At 36.9% G+C, this 19,202-nt stretch overlaps 1 protein-coding gene and 1 pseudogene across 5 annotated transcripts in view; one reads left to right on the top strand and one right to left on the bottom strand.

Moving 5' to 3' along the window:
- The window catches only part of LOC147012121 (uncharacterized), a 297,678-nt gene that overhangs the window by 56,191 nt on the left and 222,285 nt on the right, over positions 1-19,202 (bottom strand). For 4 of the 5 annotated variants that reach the window (XM_085858432.1, XM_085858433.1, XM_085858435.1 and 1 more), the window contains exons 3-7: positions 6,256-6,309; positions 4,275-4,323; positions 4,066-4,134; positions 2,636-2,763; positions 1,964-2,197 (exon numbers count right to left, since the gene is read on the bottom strand). In XM_085858432.1, coding sequence (XP_085714558.1) covers positions 1,964-2,197; positions 2,636-2,763; positions 4,066-4,134; positions 4,275-4,323; positions 6,256-6,309 — 534 coding nt within the window. The remainder of the gene's footprint in view (positions 1-1,963; positions 2,198-2,635; positions 2,764-4,065; positions 4,135-4,274; positions 4,324-6,255; positions 6,310-19,202) is intronic. The other variant, XM_085858438.1, reaches the window with a different exon arrangement.
- Positions 4,377-5,609, top strand: LOC147012125 (uncharacterized; annotated as a pseudogene).

Raw genomic sequence — 19,202 nt, 5'->3', positions numbered from 1 at the left:
AAGCAAAATAAATGGAAAGAAAAGACCCCCTCACAGACAAGGGGATCAGGCTGGACCACTTGGGTCTTTATGACACAGGACCTGGGAGACCGAACGGGTCCCGCGAGACCGTAGCACTCGAGGGGCGACGGTCGGGGAGCCCTCTCCGGCACTCTCCTCTCGTGCGTGCCTCGACCCGGGACCACTGCTCGCAACCCTCACGACTTGGCGCCCAGAGGGAGAAACGAGCCTTTGACGATCCAGAGCCCACTTCGACGATCCAGAGCCCGACGAGTCCAAACACGACGTCCAGAGCCCGACGAGTCCAAACACAACGTCCAGACCCCGACGAGTCCAAACACGACGTCCCAGGCAGGAGAGAGGAAGAATCCAATGCGATGATCCAGGCAGGAGAGAGGAAGAATCCAACGCGATGATCCAGGCAGGAGCGAGAGGGAGCTCAAACACGACGTCCAACAAGAGAGAGGCCGAGCCCACGCTCAGTCCACCCTATATAGCGTGGGGCTCCGCCTCTTCGCTCCACCCCCTTTTTGGCTCCGCCCCTCCTCTAGCCCTTTCGAGAAGCTCCTCGAAAAGGGGCGTTCCCTCCTCACGGCCGCCTCACACCCCATATCCACCGATCGCCAGCGAGCTCTCGCGGCCTCTCCCGTCAGTCCCGGCGCTGCAAAAAAGACGGGAAAACTCGCGCGCCGTTGTAGGCCTTTCACGGGGCCTTCGTTTGAAGTCTTTGGATGGTCCAAAATAAGGACAGAACAGAAAAACGGCTATCTCAAAGAGTCGCAGCCCGATGAATCACACGAATTCCCTTGAAACAACGGTGGGGAACTATCTGCACATAAACTTAGCGTCATAACTGATCTAAGGACCCTTTATGGTATATTGCGAATTTCCACAGCCGTAACAATATACAGTACATGCATGAAGCAAAAACATCCCTACTGCTTGGAATTCAAAACACCTCACTTCACTGCACTGGAAAATGTGGGGACAGGAATACTGTTCTGTAAATGGTGAAGACATAATAACTTCCCCCACCTGGAGGTGGCACGACACGATACACATTTACGTGGAGAATTTGTGTGTCCCCCCCCCTCACCCTCCTAAAACCACCGTCAGAGATAAAAACACCCCTATGCATTAATTGGGGTCATGCTGATCCTCTTTAGCAAGTCTGGATGTTATTGAGCCAGAAATGTAGGAGTAACACTAAAAACAAATAAACCCACAAACACTGGTCCGTGAATTATGGTGAGGATTTTTGTATCTTTTGCTAAAAGGAGAAGTGTGTGTGTGTGTGTGTGTGTGTGTGTGTGTGTGTGTGTGTGTGTGTGTGTGTGTGTGTGTGTGTGTGTGTGTGTGTGTGTGTTTGTGTGTGTGTGCGTGTGTGTGTGTGTGTGTGTGTGTGTGTGTGTGTGTGTGTGTGTGTGTGTGTGTGTGTGTGTGTGTGTGTGTGTGTGTGTGGTGTGTGTGGTGTGTGTGGTGTGTGACTGCCGTCGCTCATTTGTATGATGAGAGGAATGAGAGGAACTCAACACTTCTCATCCACAGATATTTCTCGTATTTCTGATATTTTTGTGAGTCCGATTTGCATCAAAGAACAACTATTGAGGTTAGCCATTTTGAAATTGCCACTTTTGTTTGGGTGCTGAAAATTATGTTTGAAAGACAAATTGAATTTCATGTTAGTAACGGTAGGTTAAAAGTGTCCCCTCTCGCAGAAGCGAGCAATGAAAATGCACACACAGCACATATATTAGTGAATTATCAATTGGTCAAGGAAACTTGACCAAGAAAGTTGAACATTTTTTTGGATAAATGTCCATTAACGAAATTTTACTTTGGTCAAAAAGGAAAACTTGACCAAAACGTTCTTACGATGATCATCCAAAATGAGTTTACATTGATATACCTTGCAACGTTTTTTCACTTTGAGTTATAACTTGCTATCATTGAATTGACTCACCTTCTGATGACACCCATTGAAAGGTAAGTTTCCAACAAGTAATTTATGAAGCACCACCCCCAAGCTCCACGTGTCCACGACTAGTGTATACCGTTGTTCATCGAGGGCTTCTGGTGCCATGAAGGGTAATGTGCTGACGAATTTGGTCATGTTTTTTCCAGGGGTAAAGGTTGTGGCCAAACCAAAATCGATGAGTTTTAGCTGACCAGAGCTACTCAACATGAGATTCCTTGGCTGTGAATGAGAAAGGAAAGATAAGAGGGGGAAATAAAGGAATGGGAATGCAACTTGAAGGAATGGCACTGGAAAGGAGTGGGTATTAATCTTGGGAGAAAATATCCCAGATTACAGATGTCAAACAATCACGTCTATTATAAGTACTTTGATTTTTCTTGAAAATCACTTTTTCCTGAAATGAATGTGGTTCTTTACTGTGATGATGATATATGTCACCTTGTTGGGAATGAACAGGCCTGACAAATTGAGAAATCCAGTCCCTGGTTCTCTAAACTACAGGTGAAATTTTTTTTTGAACTTTTTAAAGTTAATGAAACTGAAAAGTAAATAAACCTTGCGATTCTAATGTCACCTATGGTGAAGTAGCTCAAACTGAACATATGCCATTCCAATGCCACGTTTCAAAAGTATCCTGATGTTTTAATATGACCGTACCTTTACGTCTCTGTGGCAGATATTGAGTGAGTGAATATATGCCAGTGCCGACACTGCCTGGTGCATGATTTCTCTCACCTCCTCCTCATTAAAATATCCTCGGGAAAGACACAGGATATCCAGAGTACCTGCACGTGGTAACATCACAAATGTTTTATTCTCAGCTGAGAGGGTTGACACAACTCAAATATTAATATAAAACTCCATTCTATCAGTATGGTGAAGAATAATTTATTTAAGTTCATTCATTCTTGTGCAGCATGAGGCTAATCTTTCACATCATTGATGAGAGCATGGCTGTGCCACCGACGTCGTTCCCCCTGCAGGTTAGGGTGGGAATTTGGAATGTAGCCAGGTTGCGGGTGAAAGCTCACCTCATCTTCTCGAAAGACACCGTGGGATCAATAGTGTCCTCCAACTAATGCTAACACACAACACAGCACATCAATCTTTAATGTCCCTCCAAAGGAAAAGTACATTCAATGATGCAATATCCCACCTGCTAAGCACCAATCCAAAGGTGTATAGTCAGATCGGGAAGCAAATCCAGGCGAGACAGCTCAAAGGTGAGTGCACAACCTCTGTGCCATTATGCCAGACACAAAAATGATTTTAAAATGTTGCATTTCCAATTCAAGGCCAATCATACAATAAAATAACAACTTACAATGGAACAGCATGAACATCAGAGTAAAACCCCTTTTTGTTTACAAAGTCTTAGCATATGGAAGAGAGAGGCAACAGGAGATGGAAAGCAAAGCACTGATATTGAGATTGCGTGACAACACACAGACACAAGGGGAAGAAAACTCCGATGATTCCTCTGATGGGTGCTGTGCTTCAGGGATCATATGGCTCATTAAGCACAGCTGTTCACCACCATCTCAAATTGTCCCTCAATCCAAATCCATGATCTTTTCAACCCTTGTTAACCCACCCTAATCCCTCCTCCTTCCAAGTTTACAGTTTTTGCCTCCTCAAAGTTTCCTTCTGTATCCATCTTGTCCTTTCCTGCCACACCCCTCACCCATTGTTTGTCCAGGTCTCCCTCTATCGTGGTCTTCAATTCTGCTGTTGGTGTCCACCCCCCCCCACCTCCTCTACCCTCCCCTCCCCTCCCCACCCTCCTCTCTCCTCTCTCTCTCTCTCTCTCTCTCTCTCTCTCTCTCTCTCTCTCTCTCTCTCTCTCTCTCTCTCTCTCTCTCTCTCTTTCTCTCTCTCTCTCTCTCTCCCCCCCCCTGTTGCTTTTGTTTTGTGACGTCCTCATCTGTTCAATGTACGACTTCTTCCATGAGCCTTGACAATGCATGTATATAAAACAAAAGTCTCCAAAATTAAGCGTTGTGAGATTCCAACAAACATGTATTCATGAAAAGATAAGAACAGGATGTGATTAAACAAAGGAAATGAAGCAGTGGGAGGAAACTTACAGCCTTCAACATATTCGAGAAGCATGTACACCAAGGCTCTCTCGGTTTCACCAATGTTGATTGCTTTCACTATGTTGAGAGAACAGAACAACACAAGGTAAGGAAGTAATAAATGTTTTGGCAGAGTTAAACACGTGTAGATACATTTTCATTGTTGTCTCATTATTACCTTGTCAACGTTTAAGGAGAAGATCAATCTCAAAGCTTACCAATGTTTGAGTGGTTCAATTTTCTCAAAATGGAGAATTCTGTGCGAAACTGAAAAAAAAAAAATTTTAAGTGACATTTGCACCAGTCACACAAGAACAACAATGAAAAAAAACTGTTACAAGTTACATTAGGGTGCTTCTGGAGCCCTCACACAAAGCAATTAACTTCTACCTAGTCTTAAAATGTTCCATTAGTGAAAATAATAACCTCTGTGAAATTTAAATGAAATCAGAAGTTGTTTAGGGGGTCCACCGGTAGCCCGAAGTTGGAGGGCTATGTCCTCTACTATGTGCATACGGCAGCTATTCAAATAGGATCCATTATTCTGCAGTGAGATCTTCACAGAGATGATCATCATGAGTTTGTAGAGTTGTGTCTTGTGTTTTTGGCTGGTAATGACACAATAAACTTCAAGCGACCTGGAGCTCTTCACAAAGCCTGATGGATGGCAAAGCTGTTATATTCCATCAAGATTTGTCTGTTGGAAGCTGCAATTAACCAACTCCCCCCAGGAACAATTACAACGAAACACCAGCTGCCAAAAGTGAAGGACTTTGTGACTTTTGCTACCATTGTCTACAGCTCCTGGTGGATTACATGTAATTCTGCTGTCGATGCACCTTGGAATGACTTGAAGCTGTATCACACTCTGCTAATGTATGAAGCTGTGAATCCCAAGGTTTCCATAAATGAAGTCAGAGCGTTTCAACACCATCTCTGGTACCTCACTGCAGAGATGGTACCTCTCGCACTCTTCAGTAACAAAGTACCACAAGAGGAGAAACGGGCACCAGGTGATAGACTGTTGACTGTTAAACCTCCAGAGGTTATACACACGCCATGTGACCGTTTTGACACTGGGTTTGGGAAGCGAAAGTTCCCTACAGGCATCAATCGGTCCACTACGCTTGCTGATTCAGTCAGCCAAGATTCTTGGTTCACTCTTCAAATTCTAGAGATAGACCATGAGTTTCTTGCAGAGGATGTTGGAAGCTGGTCAAACTTTGCTGCATACCAAGCTTCTGTTGTTAATGTTGATGCCATGAATGTGGGAAATGATTGTGCTGAGCGTGGAGTAAAACTGAGTTCGGACTTTCTTGCAGCAGCCAAAAACTGAAGAACATTATCAAAATGTGTTACAAGTTGTGGAGCAAGACAGAAAACAAATGTCAAACCTGCGCAAGTGGAAATCTACAAATGACAATTAGCATGAGTCTCGGTGTGTTGTGAAATTTGGCACCTTTGATATGAACTGTGAACGACTGCAATACCATGTACCAAGATTCAAACTGTGGATTTTCAATTCGTTCATTATTGAAGTGCTTTAATGCATGTTATTGGTTCTCTCAAAATTTGAAAAAGTCATTTTTTGACTTGCACTGCCTTTTGTTCGGTTTCTATGACTCAAATATAGAAATGGTAGCCAATTTATAATATAAGCTCCAATGTATTTAATAAAACATAAGGCAGCTATTTTTTAATTATGTCAATATCTATCAAATAGCTGCCTCATGCTTAATTTTGTGGATATGAACAGTGAAAATGATTATACATAACCTTAAGTAGGGCAAATATGCAGAATGATTATGCAGGAGCTATTATTTTTCAGAGTAACTCATTGCATAAATATAGCTGCCTTTTGCCTAAAATGATATACTTGCGATACAATTTTGATTGGCTCGTGGACCCCCGAGACAATAATTGATTTCAACCAAATTTTGTACGAGTGGTCCAATTAGGAAGTGGAACAAACTGAGGGTAGATAGAAGTTTAATGCAAAAACTTTTTTAAATCATGGGGCTCCAAAAGCACCCTAAGTTACATTGTACACATTCAGAACTGAATGGCGATATAAGTTCAGATATGTTTGTGAAAAATAAAGTTTGTTTGGAAAATGGAAAATGACCAGTTTAATCAAAATCACAAAAAGAAGAAAGTTAAACAATACTCAAATTTGTCTTGTTGCAAGTTTAGACAAACCATTTCCTTGTCTTCTTGCAAATGTGACTCCCTTGATTGGATCTTGATCGCAACCTGTAAAGGCAACAAAGAAGAGAAACAAATTTCACAATCCTTCCATTGCATTCTTCATTTTTGTACCTCCATTCCCTTCCAGTATGAAGAACAGGTATAGGTACTAGTAGGGTGAATATACTGATTCTGGCTCACTTTTCCCCATGTAAATGAATGGGGGATTTTCAGCGATTCATATTTTTTTTCCCGAAAAAGTAAACCCCCTTTTTATCCCAAGGTATATTTATTTGTCTCCCCTTTTAACCTCTGGACACTTTTTTTTTCAAATAACCAATACAATAAGATAAAGATTTGTTCAAGTCGTAAAGTAGTAATGTTATTTGTTAAATGTGATTCTAAAGAAATATCTGAAACATGTAAGCCGAGGGACACTCTTTTTCAAATAACCAATGCATATTGTTTAGCTCACTCATTGAACCTATAAAGATTTGTTCATTCTCAAATTCCTTCAATAGTTTAATTTTCTTTGCACAATAATCCCCATCTAAAATATTTAAAAACAAAACATTTGAATCTTTATATTTTTTAAGATACCCCTTTTGTGCCATTACGAAATAATAAACTTCTCTTAATGCTCTTGTTTGACCACCTCCTGAGCCACAGGTTATTTTTTGTTAAACCACGCCCACTTTTCATAAGCCCTGCCCACTTTTAATGGAATTTTATGTGCCCCACCCACTTTTCTTTAAGCTCCTCCCACTTTTGATAAGCCCCGCCCACTTTCCTGAGGTATTTTCAGAAGACACGCCCACTTTTCCTAGCCCCGCACACTTTTCCCTAAGCCCCACCCACTTTGTATGAGGTATTCCATAAGCCACGCCCACTTCTCATAAGCTCCACCCACTTTTGCTGAGCCCCGCCTACTCTGACATCATTTCCAGTTCATCTCTGAGTCACAAAGAAATCACTAGAAAATTCTGGAATGTCATTGTTTTGAAAAATTTCCCAACGAAGGCTTGCCTGGGCTTGCCCAGGGAATTTCCAAAGGAAACCACACCCACCAGTCTTTCCCTATAAAAGCCTCAAGCCCAGGCTCCATTTTAAACATTTTTTTTTGCTGGCAATGGTGTGCTGTGTGCTTGCCTGGAACTCTCCGACTTGTATGGAACTAAACCTTCAAGTTGATGAACTGGATTCAAAGCTCTTATCCATTGAGGTTAGATTTTATTTCCCTATTTTCAGTTTGATTTAAGCATCGACTCATTTAATAATGAAATAACTTAATTAATACATTATTATTTTCTCTCACAGGAAATTGTATCTGAAAATACCGATTTTGCCACAACTTTGGGTGAAATTGTTGGCTTGGTTGAAGACCTTGTGAGCGACCAAGACCCACAGAACGAGCGAGACCTTTAGTGCGATTACTTTGGGGTTCCTTGGAGATTGACTACTTGTATGGAACTAAACCTTCAAGTTGATGAACTGGATTCAAACCTCTTATCTGTTGAGGTAAGATTTTATTTTCCTATTTTCAAACTTTGATTGAAGCATACTCATTTAATAATTAAATCACTTGATTTATACATTGTTATTTTCTCTCACAGGAAATTGTATCTGAAATACGAAATGAAAATACTGCTTTTGCTACAACTTGGAGCAAAATTGTTGGCTTGGTTGAAGACCTTATGAGCGACCAAGACCCACAAAACGAGTTCGTCCTTGATGATCCAACCAAAGAGTTATACCTTGGAGACCAGCAAAGTCCTGAAAAAGAGTTTTGCAACAACAGTACTCATTGTGAGTTATCAAGACAATACCGCCTGAAAAAGTTATACCTTGATGAGCCAGAATACAAGTTTTACCTTGGACACTCACAATTTTCAGACATTTTGAAAAATGGAGATTTCCTTGATGATCCACAGTTATACTATGTGAGATCTATCACTGAAACCCATATAAATTGGAAAAATGGAGTTTTCCTTGATGATCCACAGTTATACTATGTGAGATCTATCACTGAAACCCATAAAAATTGGAAAAATGGAGATTTCCTTAATGATCCACAGTTATACTATGTGAGATCTATCACTGAAACCCACAAAAATTGGAAAAATGGAGTTTTCCTTGATGATCCACAGTTATACTATGTGAGATCTATCACTGAAACCCATAAAAATTGGAAAAATGGAGTTTTCCTTGATGATCCATAGTTATACTATGTGAGATCTATCACCGAAACCCACAATATTTCTGGAAATTGTGATTCTACCTTGGAATCTTGGAAAGATGGTTATATTTTTGGAGACTTGAAATGTGGGTTCTGGCTTGATAACTCACAATGTGATACGTATCTTGGAAACTCAACAAGAATGTGGTTATACCTTGGAGACTTGGAAAGTTGGGTTTATTTTGGAGACTTGAAATGCTACAACTCTTTGGGATCTAAACCTATCAAGAAAGTTCTTACTCCCCCTTTCCACGTCATCAAACCTGAAAGCCTTAAAAGACAGAATTGGAAAAAGAGAAAAAAACATAAAAAATAAATATTGTTAGTTCTGGGAAGAAAGTGCAGACTTACTCCCCCTTTCAACATCATCAAACCTGAAAGCCTGAAAAGACAGAATTGGAAGAAGAGAAAAAAAAACCGAAAAAAATATATATAGGTGGAAATCTCATTTTGAAAAAGACATTGTGTTGGGGGGTTGGGGTTGAGATTTTGAATGTGAGGGTTGGGACACACACACACATCAACAAACAAAAGTTAAGCCTTGACTATTCAGTTGAGGATTCTGTGTTTGGGGTTCACAGATCTAAGAACGTCCCCCTTCACTCACATTATATACTGTTATACACCTCGGACTTGGCCCTCGAGTGTCCACAACGATGTATAGTAGGAGGGAGTGAAGCGCCAACCCATTGCTCCCATTGCACACACACACACACACACACCAACAAACAAAAGTTAAGCCTTGACTATTCAGTTGAGGATTCCATGTTTGGGGTTCACAGATCTAAGAACGTCCCCCTTCACTCACATTATATACTGTTATACACCTCGGACTTGGCCCTCGAGTGTCCACAACGATGTATAGTAGGAGGAAGTGAAGCGCCAACCCATTGCTCCCATTGCACACACACACACACACACCAACAAACAAAAGTTAAGCCTTGACTATTCAGTTGAGGATTCCGTGTTTGGGGTTCACAGATCTAAGAACGTCCCCCTTCACACACATTATATACTGTTATACACCTCGGACTTGGCCGTCGAGTGTCCGCAACGGTGTATAGTAGGAGGGAGTTAAGGACCAACCCATTGCTCCCATGGGTATTATCTGCTTCGTTTTGTCTTTTGTAATTCCTGTGAATAAAATGAACCTAAAATCTCTTCCCCTTCTAAATCATATATCTTATAAGTCCAAGGAACCGTATCTATGACATAAACAATTTTAAAAAGTTCGTTCGTCCATCGTTTAATATAACCTTTTTCAAAATGAGATTTCCACCTATATATTCTTACGATATCACCAACTTTGAACTTAGGTTTTCTGATATTAATCTCTTTTTCATATTTTAATTTTGTAAATGTTTGTGATGGTTTCATATCCGTTGACGTGTGAATCATGTCATTATACTTATCCACAATATCTTGAATAAAAGATGACCATTGTTGTGAATTTTTTATATAGTCTCTTTTAAGGTACACTTAAAATGTTCAACAACAGCCTTCCCTTCATTAAAGGTACTGTATAATGTAATACTGTTATTTTTTAGAAAATTCAGAAATGTCTTGTTATAACACTCTCTACCCTAATCAGTCCACAATTTTTTAGGTTTTCTCTTACTTTTATTAAATATCTGTTGAAAGGCTAACAGAAGAGTATTACCTGTTTTGTTTTTTAAAGGGACAACCCATGCGTATCTACTCAAATCAATAACGGTTAAAGCATACTTGTACCCCTTATCATTATTGAGTTAATCAAATCAGCAGACCAGATATAATCAACTTCCTTGGAATAAACCTTCCTTCTACGAAACTTTGTGAATATTGGTTTATGTAATTCATCAGCTAATTGCTCTTCAGTCTTAATGACATCATTAGAGCCTATAAGTTTTTTGAATTTCCAAGTCCAAGTTTCAATTTAGCACTGATCATCTTCTTCACAATGAACCGATCAACTTTTTCTCTCAAGGTTGGATTTTGTATCAGAGACAAATTATACAACATTTCTCTATCGGCTACATGCTTTTCTTCCAAAGTTGTGGTATTCCCATAATCAATATCGTGTCTCATGCACACTTCATCAACTCTATTGATGGGTTTACTCCATGATTTAGGATTGTCTGCCTCATCTAATCTTTTATCCAAGTTTGTGCCTGGACCACAGAAAGAATACCCTAGTAGATGTAATTGCCCTGGTATTCCAGTATTTGTAAATTTATTTCCTGAGAAAAACTTTTGTATATCTCCTCCGAGTTTGTGTTTGGAGGTTAATTGATTTTTTTTTTGAACCACACACCGAACATATACCTTTTTGTATAACCCTGTTATTTTTCTTTTAATATATGAAATATTTTTAGTATTAGTTTTCTTTTTACATTTGAGACAATAACTCATTTATTTATGAGAAAAATTCCCGCAGAGTGCAAAAACCTTTTTAGTTTCCAACATGCACATTTGAATCTTGATTTTTAAAACATAAAGAATCCTTAGAAATGCCTTCACTCTCTCCTCCATTGATTTAAGAAAAAAAATGAAAAACTTGAATTGAAATGAATATCTTGCCGATGTCAATCGTCTTGTCGAAAATATTGCAAATAGACTTGTCAATTCTTCGTTTTCCTCCTCGGTGGGTTGAGTTATTTTCTGTAATACCCCTAATCTCTTTTTTAATCTCACTGGTTTCCATATTTTGATATTTATTCATTCTCTCTCTTTCCTCCCTCTCTCTCTCTTCTCTCTCTTCTCCCTTTCCTCTCTCTCTCTCTTCTCCCATTCCTCTCTCTTCTCCCTTTCCTCCCTCTCTCTTCTCTCTCTCGTCTCCCTCTCCTCCTCTTTCTTCTCTCTATTCTCCTTTAAATCCTCTTCCCTCTCTTCTTCAACTCCTTCCTCATCCCTTACTATCCTTGAATCACTTACACCCCATAGAATATCATACATATATTAATCAGGATTTCTTGTTATTCCTGCATCCAAAATAATTTTTTTTACAACAGGAAACCAATAAAATTTATTTTGAATTTCTAAAAGAGCCTTAACTTTTCTTAACTTTATAATTTTTTCATTATTTAACATTCTAATTAAATCTAAAGTTGTCGGTTTATCAACATCAGCATAATGCCAATCTTTTATTGAAAATACCTCATTCTTATGTTGTAGAACATATTTATTAAAATACTGAATACCCTTTTCTTGAAGGTATGCTTGGACACAGAAATGATAATTTTCTTGAAGCCTTCTTGCTGTCATTTATGTATTAGAAATATATGACAGAATAATATTATGGCACGAAACACCTCCCCATCTTCCCATAGTTAAATCATTTTGTATTTCCTTACTTATTATATATAATCCTGTTTTTTCTGTTTTCATGATCTAAACGAGGGCAAAACCATGATTATATTTACCCTTATTAAATTCTTTTATTTGTTGTTTACTAATCGTGGCTCCACAAAACTCATTCTCGATACCAAGTGGATAATATTCTTCCTTACGAGACTGATTTAATTGTTCCAGGTCTTCTAGGTCAATGTTAAATGACCAATTATACCCTAAATCATTCATATCATACCCCCATTGTTCTTTTCTCATACAAACGATAAGCCCTTCTTTATAAAAATTTATTTTAATTCGAACTGTGAATTCTATATGACCTGGAGATAAAATCAACACTTCTGTATCTTTGGAATACACAGCCGTTTTATTCAAGGATATATATTGTGATAAATCGCTTAATCTCACCAAGTCATTCGCATCAGTCGGGCTTGGATAATTTTTTCATTTATAAGCATTTTTCATGTTAATATTTTGGTTATATTATATTTATGTCATTCAGCCTGTGCCTTTGTGTAATAATTTGATAAATCAATATCCAGTTCTTGGGATACACCAAAGATAGAACCATCTTTAGCAACATAAGTCATTTATATTAGATTAAAAATAATGTCATAAAATTTTTTATTTTTGTTGAGTTGAAATAACACATACAGACATAATTGACCACAACACTTGGAATTTAATTCTTGGACTTGAAATGTTTGATAAACACCATTCTGTAAGAATTTTATGACTTCAACAGGTGGTGGAAGACCAAAACTATCAAAATAATATTTGTCTTGACTATTAAAAATACAAACCAAATGAGAACCGTTCCCATTATTATCTTCGAAGTTCATAATAATATTCTTTGTATGTTTAGGCACATTTGTGAGCCTGGTGTTGGTGCAGTGGTTAGGGCAGCGGCTTGGGATCCAAAAGGTCCTGAGTTCAAGCCCCGTTGAGCCACTGAATTAATACACCAGGGGGTTAACTCAGCCTGTCATCCTTCCGGGGTCGGCGAAATGAGTACCAGTATACTGGGCCGGTGTATACCCCGGTTAAAATAGGTGTACCATATCCCTGTGTCGTAAGAGGCGACCAGGGTTGCGTCAGGAAGGGCATCCGGCGTAAAACATGTGCCAAATTACTATGCGGATCATACGGATGATCTGCTGTGGCGACCCCGAACGGGAGCAGCCGAAAGAAGAAGAAGAAGAAGAAGAAGTTTAGGCACATTTGTTAATTCATCTCTCATACAAATAACCACATTATAAATTTTTAATTTCTTACAATATTTGACAAGTTGTAAATTTGATGTTGTATTCTTTCCAAATTCTTTAAACCACTCATCAATGCTCATTTATTTATGAGAAAGATATAATCCATTACCTCTTTTAGTTAATTTTACACCTGCTTGTGCGATAGAAGAAAGCATATTTCCAACTAACAATCTCGCTTTATCAGGCAGACCTTCAAGTTTTTCAGCAAAATCTACAATTACACCACTTCCACTAATTTGTTTCTCCAACTCTTTGTTATGTCTTTCCAATTCTTTTTGAGCCTGGAGTTGAGCCTTCCTCTCATTGGCAGTTTTCACCGCTGTTGAAATACCACCCGTCAATGCTCCAACCGCACTTAAACCAGCAAATAAAGGAATTAGAAATGGGAGAAATCCTCCACTCGTCTCTCTTATTGAATATTTTTTCAACATTGGTTTTGTCATTTTAATTTTAAGTGAGCCAGTATCATTCAAGATTTTAACCTGTTCTCTTGTGAGCAAAACATCAATTCTTACTGCTCCTTTTCTCTGAATTGTATTAACATTAATCGTACAAGGCTTTTGATTTTGAACACAAGATGATAGTTCATGAAGATTCATTTGATTAACATATACCCCAGTTGGTGCTTTGCCACTCATTTATTTCACAAAAAATTATGTGAGACGAATCATAACACCATTATCTGTATTAATCTGCAATTCTGTTTCTTCCAAAAGCAAACAATATGTATCAACTTCTTCACTCTCTCCTCTTTCAATGTATAGGGAAGTATCCACTCGATTAGACTTTATAGTTTCCTTTTGAGCGCTCAGGTCAAACGCATAGATTGTATACAAACTTTTAAATGCTGTCATATCCAAAATAGGTTCTTTATTTCCATTACTTTCACACACCTTTTGGTAAGACTTGCTTGCTTCAGCAAAATCAATTTTTCCCAATTAATTTCCAATCTATCTCGTGGATAAAATGTTCCATCTAGAGAAACGCGAAGTTGTTTCACCTTAGCATTATCACTCAATGCATTATTCTTATCAGTCGCAGTATCACCATCTGGCTTTTTAAAAATGATCCACAGATATCGTGGCTTTCCTTCCAGAACACCCAAATTCCACGTCTAAGTAGTTTGGTTGAGTTTAACGTGTTGACATCTTTTGAGGTATGATACACTGAGTGGTTTCTTTGAGTTAAGTCTTCTATTCAACATCTCTTCTGTTTTAAGATTCGGAGTATATTCACTAATACACCAACTCATTTCATCAATTACAAATTTATTCTGCTCACCAAAAGCACTACCAACACCAAAAAGCAATCTATTTTCATTATCATTCCTTTGGACTTGAAATCTAATTTTAAGACCATACAGAACTTTATCATGATCACAAAATCCAAATATACCTTTAAGAGGAACTGCCACAGTAAAACTGTTAACTGCTTTTGCATCATCATTATACGCTCCTTTCCTTTGAGTATATCCAGGGTCTGTGGTTGTTCCCGTTGACATATCAGGAATAAAACCTTTGACAGACCCCTTTCCCATTCTATCACTGAATGTATAGAGTGTAAATTTCATCATTTCAGATACAGCAGAGACATAAATCAACCGCTTCAACTTCTTGTGTTCCAATGTACAAACGCACACTATCAAACATTTTCCAGAAGAAATCATTTACGAGTGTAGCGTTTGTGTTATTCCCAGCCTTAGTGAATTTAAATTTACACAAGAAACTTTCGGATAGATTCAAATAGGTTTGTTCATTAATTATTTCAAAACTTTTTGTACCATTTGCATTCCAGTCTGTTCCAGTTATTGCATTTACCTTGAAGTAATCTTCTTTTTTAGTGGAGTTTGAGATAATAATAGTATCATCCAAATCATAGATACTATCAATTGCTTCCATACTTGTATTTATTTAGGAAAAAAAGATGTTAAAACTTTTGAAACGCTGATCCAAGTATTCAAATTATTTTCTGTTGTTCTTTGGGGGACAACTGAGTTTTGCCTTTCTTAATTTCTTTAATTGCTTGTAATTTATGAGACTCCTTATGGGCATCTTTTATGCTCTTTACAGCACCTGCTACATTTCCCACAGCAGAAGCAGTTGAACCAATTAGGTCTTTATGTTTAAGAATAGTTGAGTCGATACCCATTAGAGCATCAATTATCCCATCTCCTCTAAATTGATGTCAAACATCCCTTTGTCTCTTAGGTTTATAATATCCTCTACCAAGATGCATACCTTCACTCTTGTAGTGTGGGGAAAGGAACATCCCTTCCCCTGTAATTATTTTAAATTTTCCCAACTCGTGTTTCCTCACAATAACCATCGTATTTATTTATTAGAAAACTTCACGTAGGTGAATTCTGATGGATATAACTTCCCCATTAAAAGAAATCATACAATTATCTTGGTCGGTTATCCTAAAATTTACTCTGTTTATGTTTTTTTCCTGACACAGGGAGATAAACCAATTTTTTGGGTTCCATGTTGAATTTATAACCAATTGGGGTTGAGTATGCACTGAATGAAAATATTTTATTTGTTTTTATTCCATCATTATAAGCACCATCAATCAAATCACAGTAAATTAATGCCGAGTTTATTCCTGAGGATATTTGAATGACATTATCACTGTAAAACGTCCCATTAGTTTCAATCTTTTTTGAGGAGAAACCCAATAACTCTCTAAATGAATTATCAATTGTGAAATCAACCTTGTAGTTATTTTTAACTTTAATCGTTGATTTTGAAGTATGTTTTTGAATGTCTATAACAATATTTTTTGGTTCATCACCCTGTTCTTTCATAAGACGAGAAATTTCGGAAGATATTTGAGAAATCTCATATGCTCCGGGTGAGACTGTCATCGTTTTGTATCCACTTCCGGGATTATAACTAAACTTGTCATTTTTATCAGTTATATTAAATAAGGTATTATAGGTTTCCATGGACAATAAAGATGCCTCATATTCTTTTGTTGTGTCAAGTTGTAGTGGGTATGGGAATGAAGATGTGTGGTCGCTTGTTGTGAAATTAAAACTCAGGATTGTGCTTCTCATCTTATTTAATATGAGATAAAATGTCTTTATATTGAGATTTATTAATTATTTTCATGTTCATCAACTGGTCTAAAATGGCCGATGCCTCATTAAAACAATTGTTATTTCCAGCCTTCTGACTACCTAACAACAAAAACAGTCTATTAACTAATTGCGATGGGTCATTTGGAAGAAAACTAATACCTGAACCAACGATACTTAAGCCTGAATAATGTGTTTCTCCTCATTTTTTCTACTTTTACCAGAAATACTAACCCTATAATTAAGAGTGTTCAGCAGATCAATATATACTCTATCATCATTATTTTTCATATCCAATGGTTTATCAATATACTTTGATTCATCCCTCACAGTTGAACCTTGTCTTCCATCTTTTGTGAGAAGAAACATTAATCTCGGAGTTAGTTTAACAGGGGGTTGAGTAGAACCCAAGAACCTTAATTCATCATTAAATATCAATACCTTTTCTTGAACAAGATGAAATATTGCTGGTTGTTCTGTTGGAATGAGTCCTGCTTTGGTTTTTGAATCCGCTGAATATTCATTGTTTTGAAGAGCATTCACAATATAATCAGGGGGTCGATTAATCTCTTCCAGTTGTTGAAATAAACCTTCATCATCATATTCTAATTCTCCTTAATGCTCTAATTCTTCCTCCGTCATTTGATCAAAATCTTTTAACATTTGAAGTTTTTCAGTATATTCTACTGTGGGAACTGTGGAAACATCTTTCATTTTTTTCTTGGGAAGTTTTTAAAAGTGGTTTAAAAAATTTCTCTTGATTTCTTTCAAATGCTTCTTCGCCCATTAGTTTCTGTCTGCGTTTCTTCTTTATGTCTTCCTGTTGTTTTACAACTTTTGAAACCAACTCTTGATGTTCCTTAAATCTTCTTGCTCTTTCTTTCGCATCCATTTATTTATTGGAAAATATCATTTAATGAATTGTAAAGATCAACAGGGAAATTTTCCTTTTCTTCATCATCCAAGTTGATGTGTTCAAATAAATCCTTTTCTTTAAATATTTCATCAAATTCTTTATTAACATCAATACGAGTTGTAATTTCTTCTTCACTCATACTTGCATCTCTGCTTTTCATACGTTTGCGTTGAGTTTCTTCATCAACATCAAAACCAAATGATAAAACCTTCACTCCACTCAGATGTTTAATAATTTGTATCGTTCCATCTGGATTCGTGTCTAATATCCCAAGACCACCAGATTTTAGTTTCCTTAACTCACTCTTACAATGTGAATATTTTGTTGTACCAAGAGAAACCTCCTCAAATATTTGACCTTCATTCCTCAATCGCATATGTTCCTCCACTGAAATATAGTGATGATCTTCACCTTTTACTTCTCCAGCTCTTATTGCTCTCGCTGTTGTTGATACAATGCGTATCACGGGGTGTTTTTTAAGTAAATTTACAATATTCTCATTTGTACTACACAAGAACCTTGATTTATGAAAGTTTTTTTCCAGAAGCAGATTTACCCACAAGATTTATAATAATAGTTTTCATTTATATATGTAATTGTTTACAAAACAAAAAATATATCCCTTAATATGTCATCTTGTTTCACAACAATATATTTATATTTTTCAGTCGTGTGCTTCATGTAATCCCCAAATTCCTTTTTACTACATAATGTAGAACAATTATCTCTCCAAAAATTATTTATATCTATTGAATTTAACTTGAGTAAAATAAAAGTGTTAGCATTGTTTCTGATGGAACGACGAGGAAGTTGAAAGTACGATTGACGAAGATAAATACAATTACAAGAAGAATGTCTCCCTCTTGAGTAGTAGCTCTCCATTACCGTTTGGTTTCTCTCATTAACACAATCATCAAAGATAACGAGGTTCTTTTTTATTTATCCAAATCTTGGGGAGACGGTATATCATCCGTATTATCACTAAGAATACAAGTTATCGGTTTTGATTTATTTTTACATCTCTGTGTATCCAAAATAGTTGAATTATATCTTCAATGTTATAATCATTTAGGTTTTTTTGAAGTTTAAATAAACCGATTATATCTTCTTTTTGAAGACCAGCATTAAAACCTTGTGAGAGTAGTTGATACTCTGGTTGAAAACTCGACTTTGTGAAAACTATTAAATTATCATAATCTAAAAAGTTGGGAGTCAGGAGCATCTTCAAAAGTAAGCAGGTTTTTCCACATCCGCTTGAACCAACTATGAGACACCTTAATGAATTTGGAAGATTTTTATGATTGTTAAATTTTATCTTATTTTCCCAAATGGGTAAAAAAAATCATTCATTTATATATTTGGAAAACAGGTTATTTAATTTATTATTGGCTTTTTTAGAAACTATATTTTATCCTAAGTTCAGGTTTAATTTCAAGATAATCCATTATTTTATTTATGCAATAACTTGTGTTGATATTTCCCTGAAAATCACATCCATGAATAATATATAACAACAATCCTTTGAACATTTCGCTAATACGTTCAGTTTCTTCCCTTGTAAGGAAAGGTGTGTTATCACCCTCATACTTTACATTCATTTCTCTAATCAATCTTGTAAAATAATTCATTTTTGGTGTAAATCTAAAATAATTATTTTCCTTTTTAAATTTTTTGATCATTAATTAGAAGATAATCACAGAATATACATTGTTTATAGGCTTTTGACTCTGTGTTTAAACCCCGTCTTTCACACGCAGGACAATTCTCAAATTTGTCATATGGAGAATCAGGGAAGTCTAGCATATTTATAAAGTAAAACTTTACTTAAACTGAAATTCATCTATACTTTCAGTTGCATATTGACTCATATTTAATAATATTACCATCGATATCTACATACTTTTTTTCATTACCAGATTCAACGACAACATTTTTTATATGAAAGGTAATTTTAAAATGATCCTTAACTACTATTGAACGAAATGTCATTTCACCTGATATAGTAACATCCTTGATTTCATCAGGATTTACATCATTAGGGTTGTTGAAAAAAATACAAATTTCTCCTTGCATATTACAGATGGTCTTATCTTTTCTTTCTAAAGCTTCATCCATAAGGTTTTTGTTTTTTGATAC

This window comes from Eptatretus burgeri, chromosome 15 (genome assembly GCF_056783735.1).
Source record: "Eptatretus burgeri isolate ZD-2024b chromosome 15, Ebu_testis_v1, whole genome shotgun sequence".
NCBI classification, from domain to species: Eukaryota; Metazoa; Chordata; class Myxini; order Myxiniformes; family Myxinidae; genus Eptatretus; species Eptatretus burgeri.
This window is presented reverse-complemented; position numbering and strand designations above follow the sequence as displayed.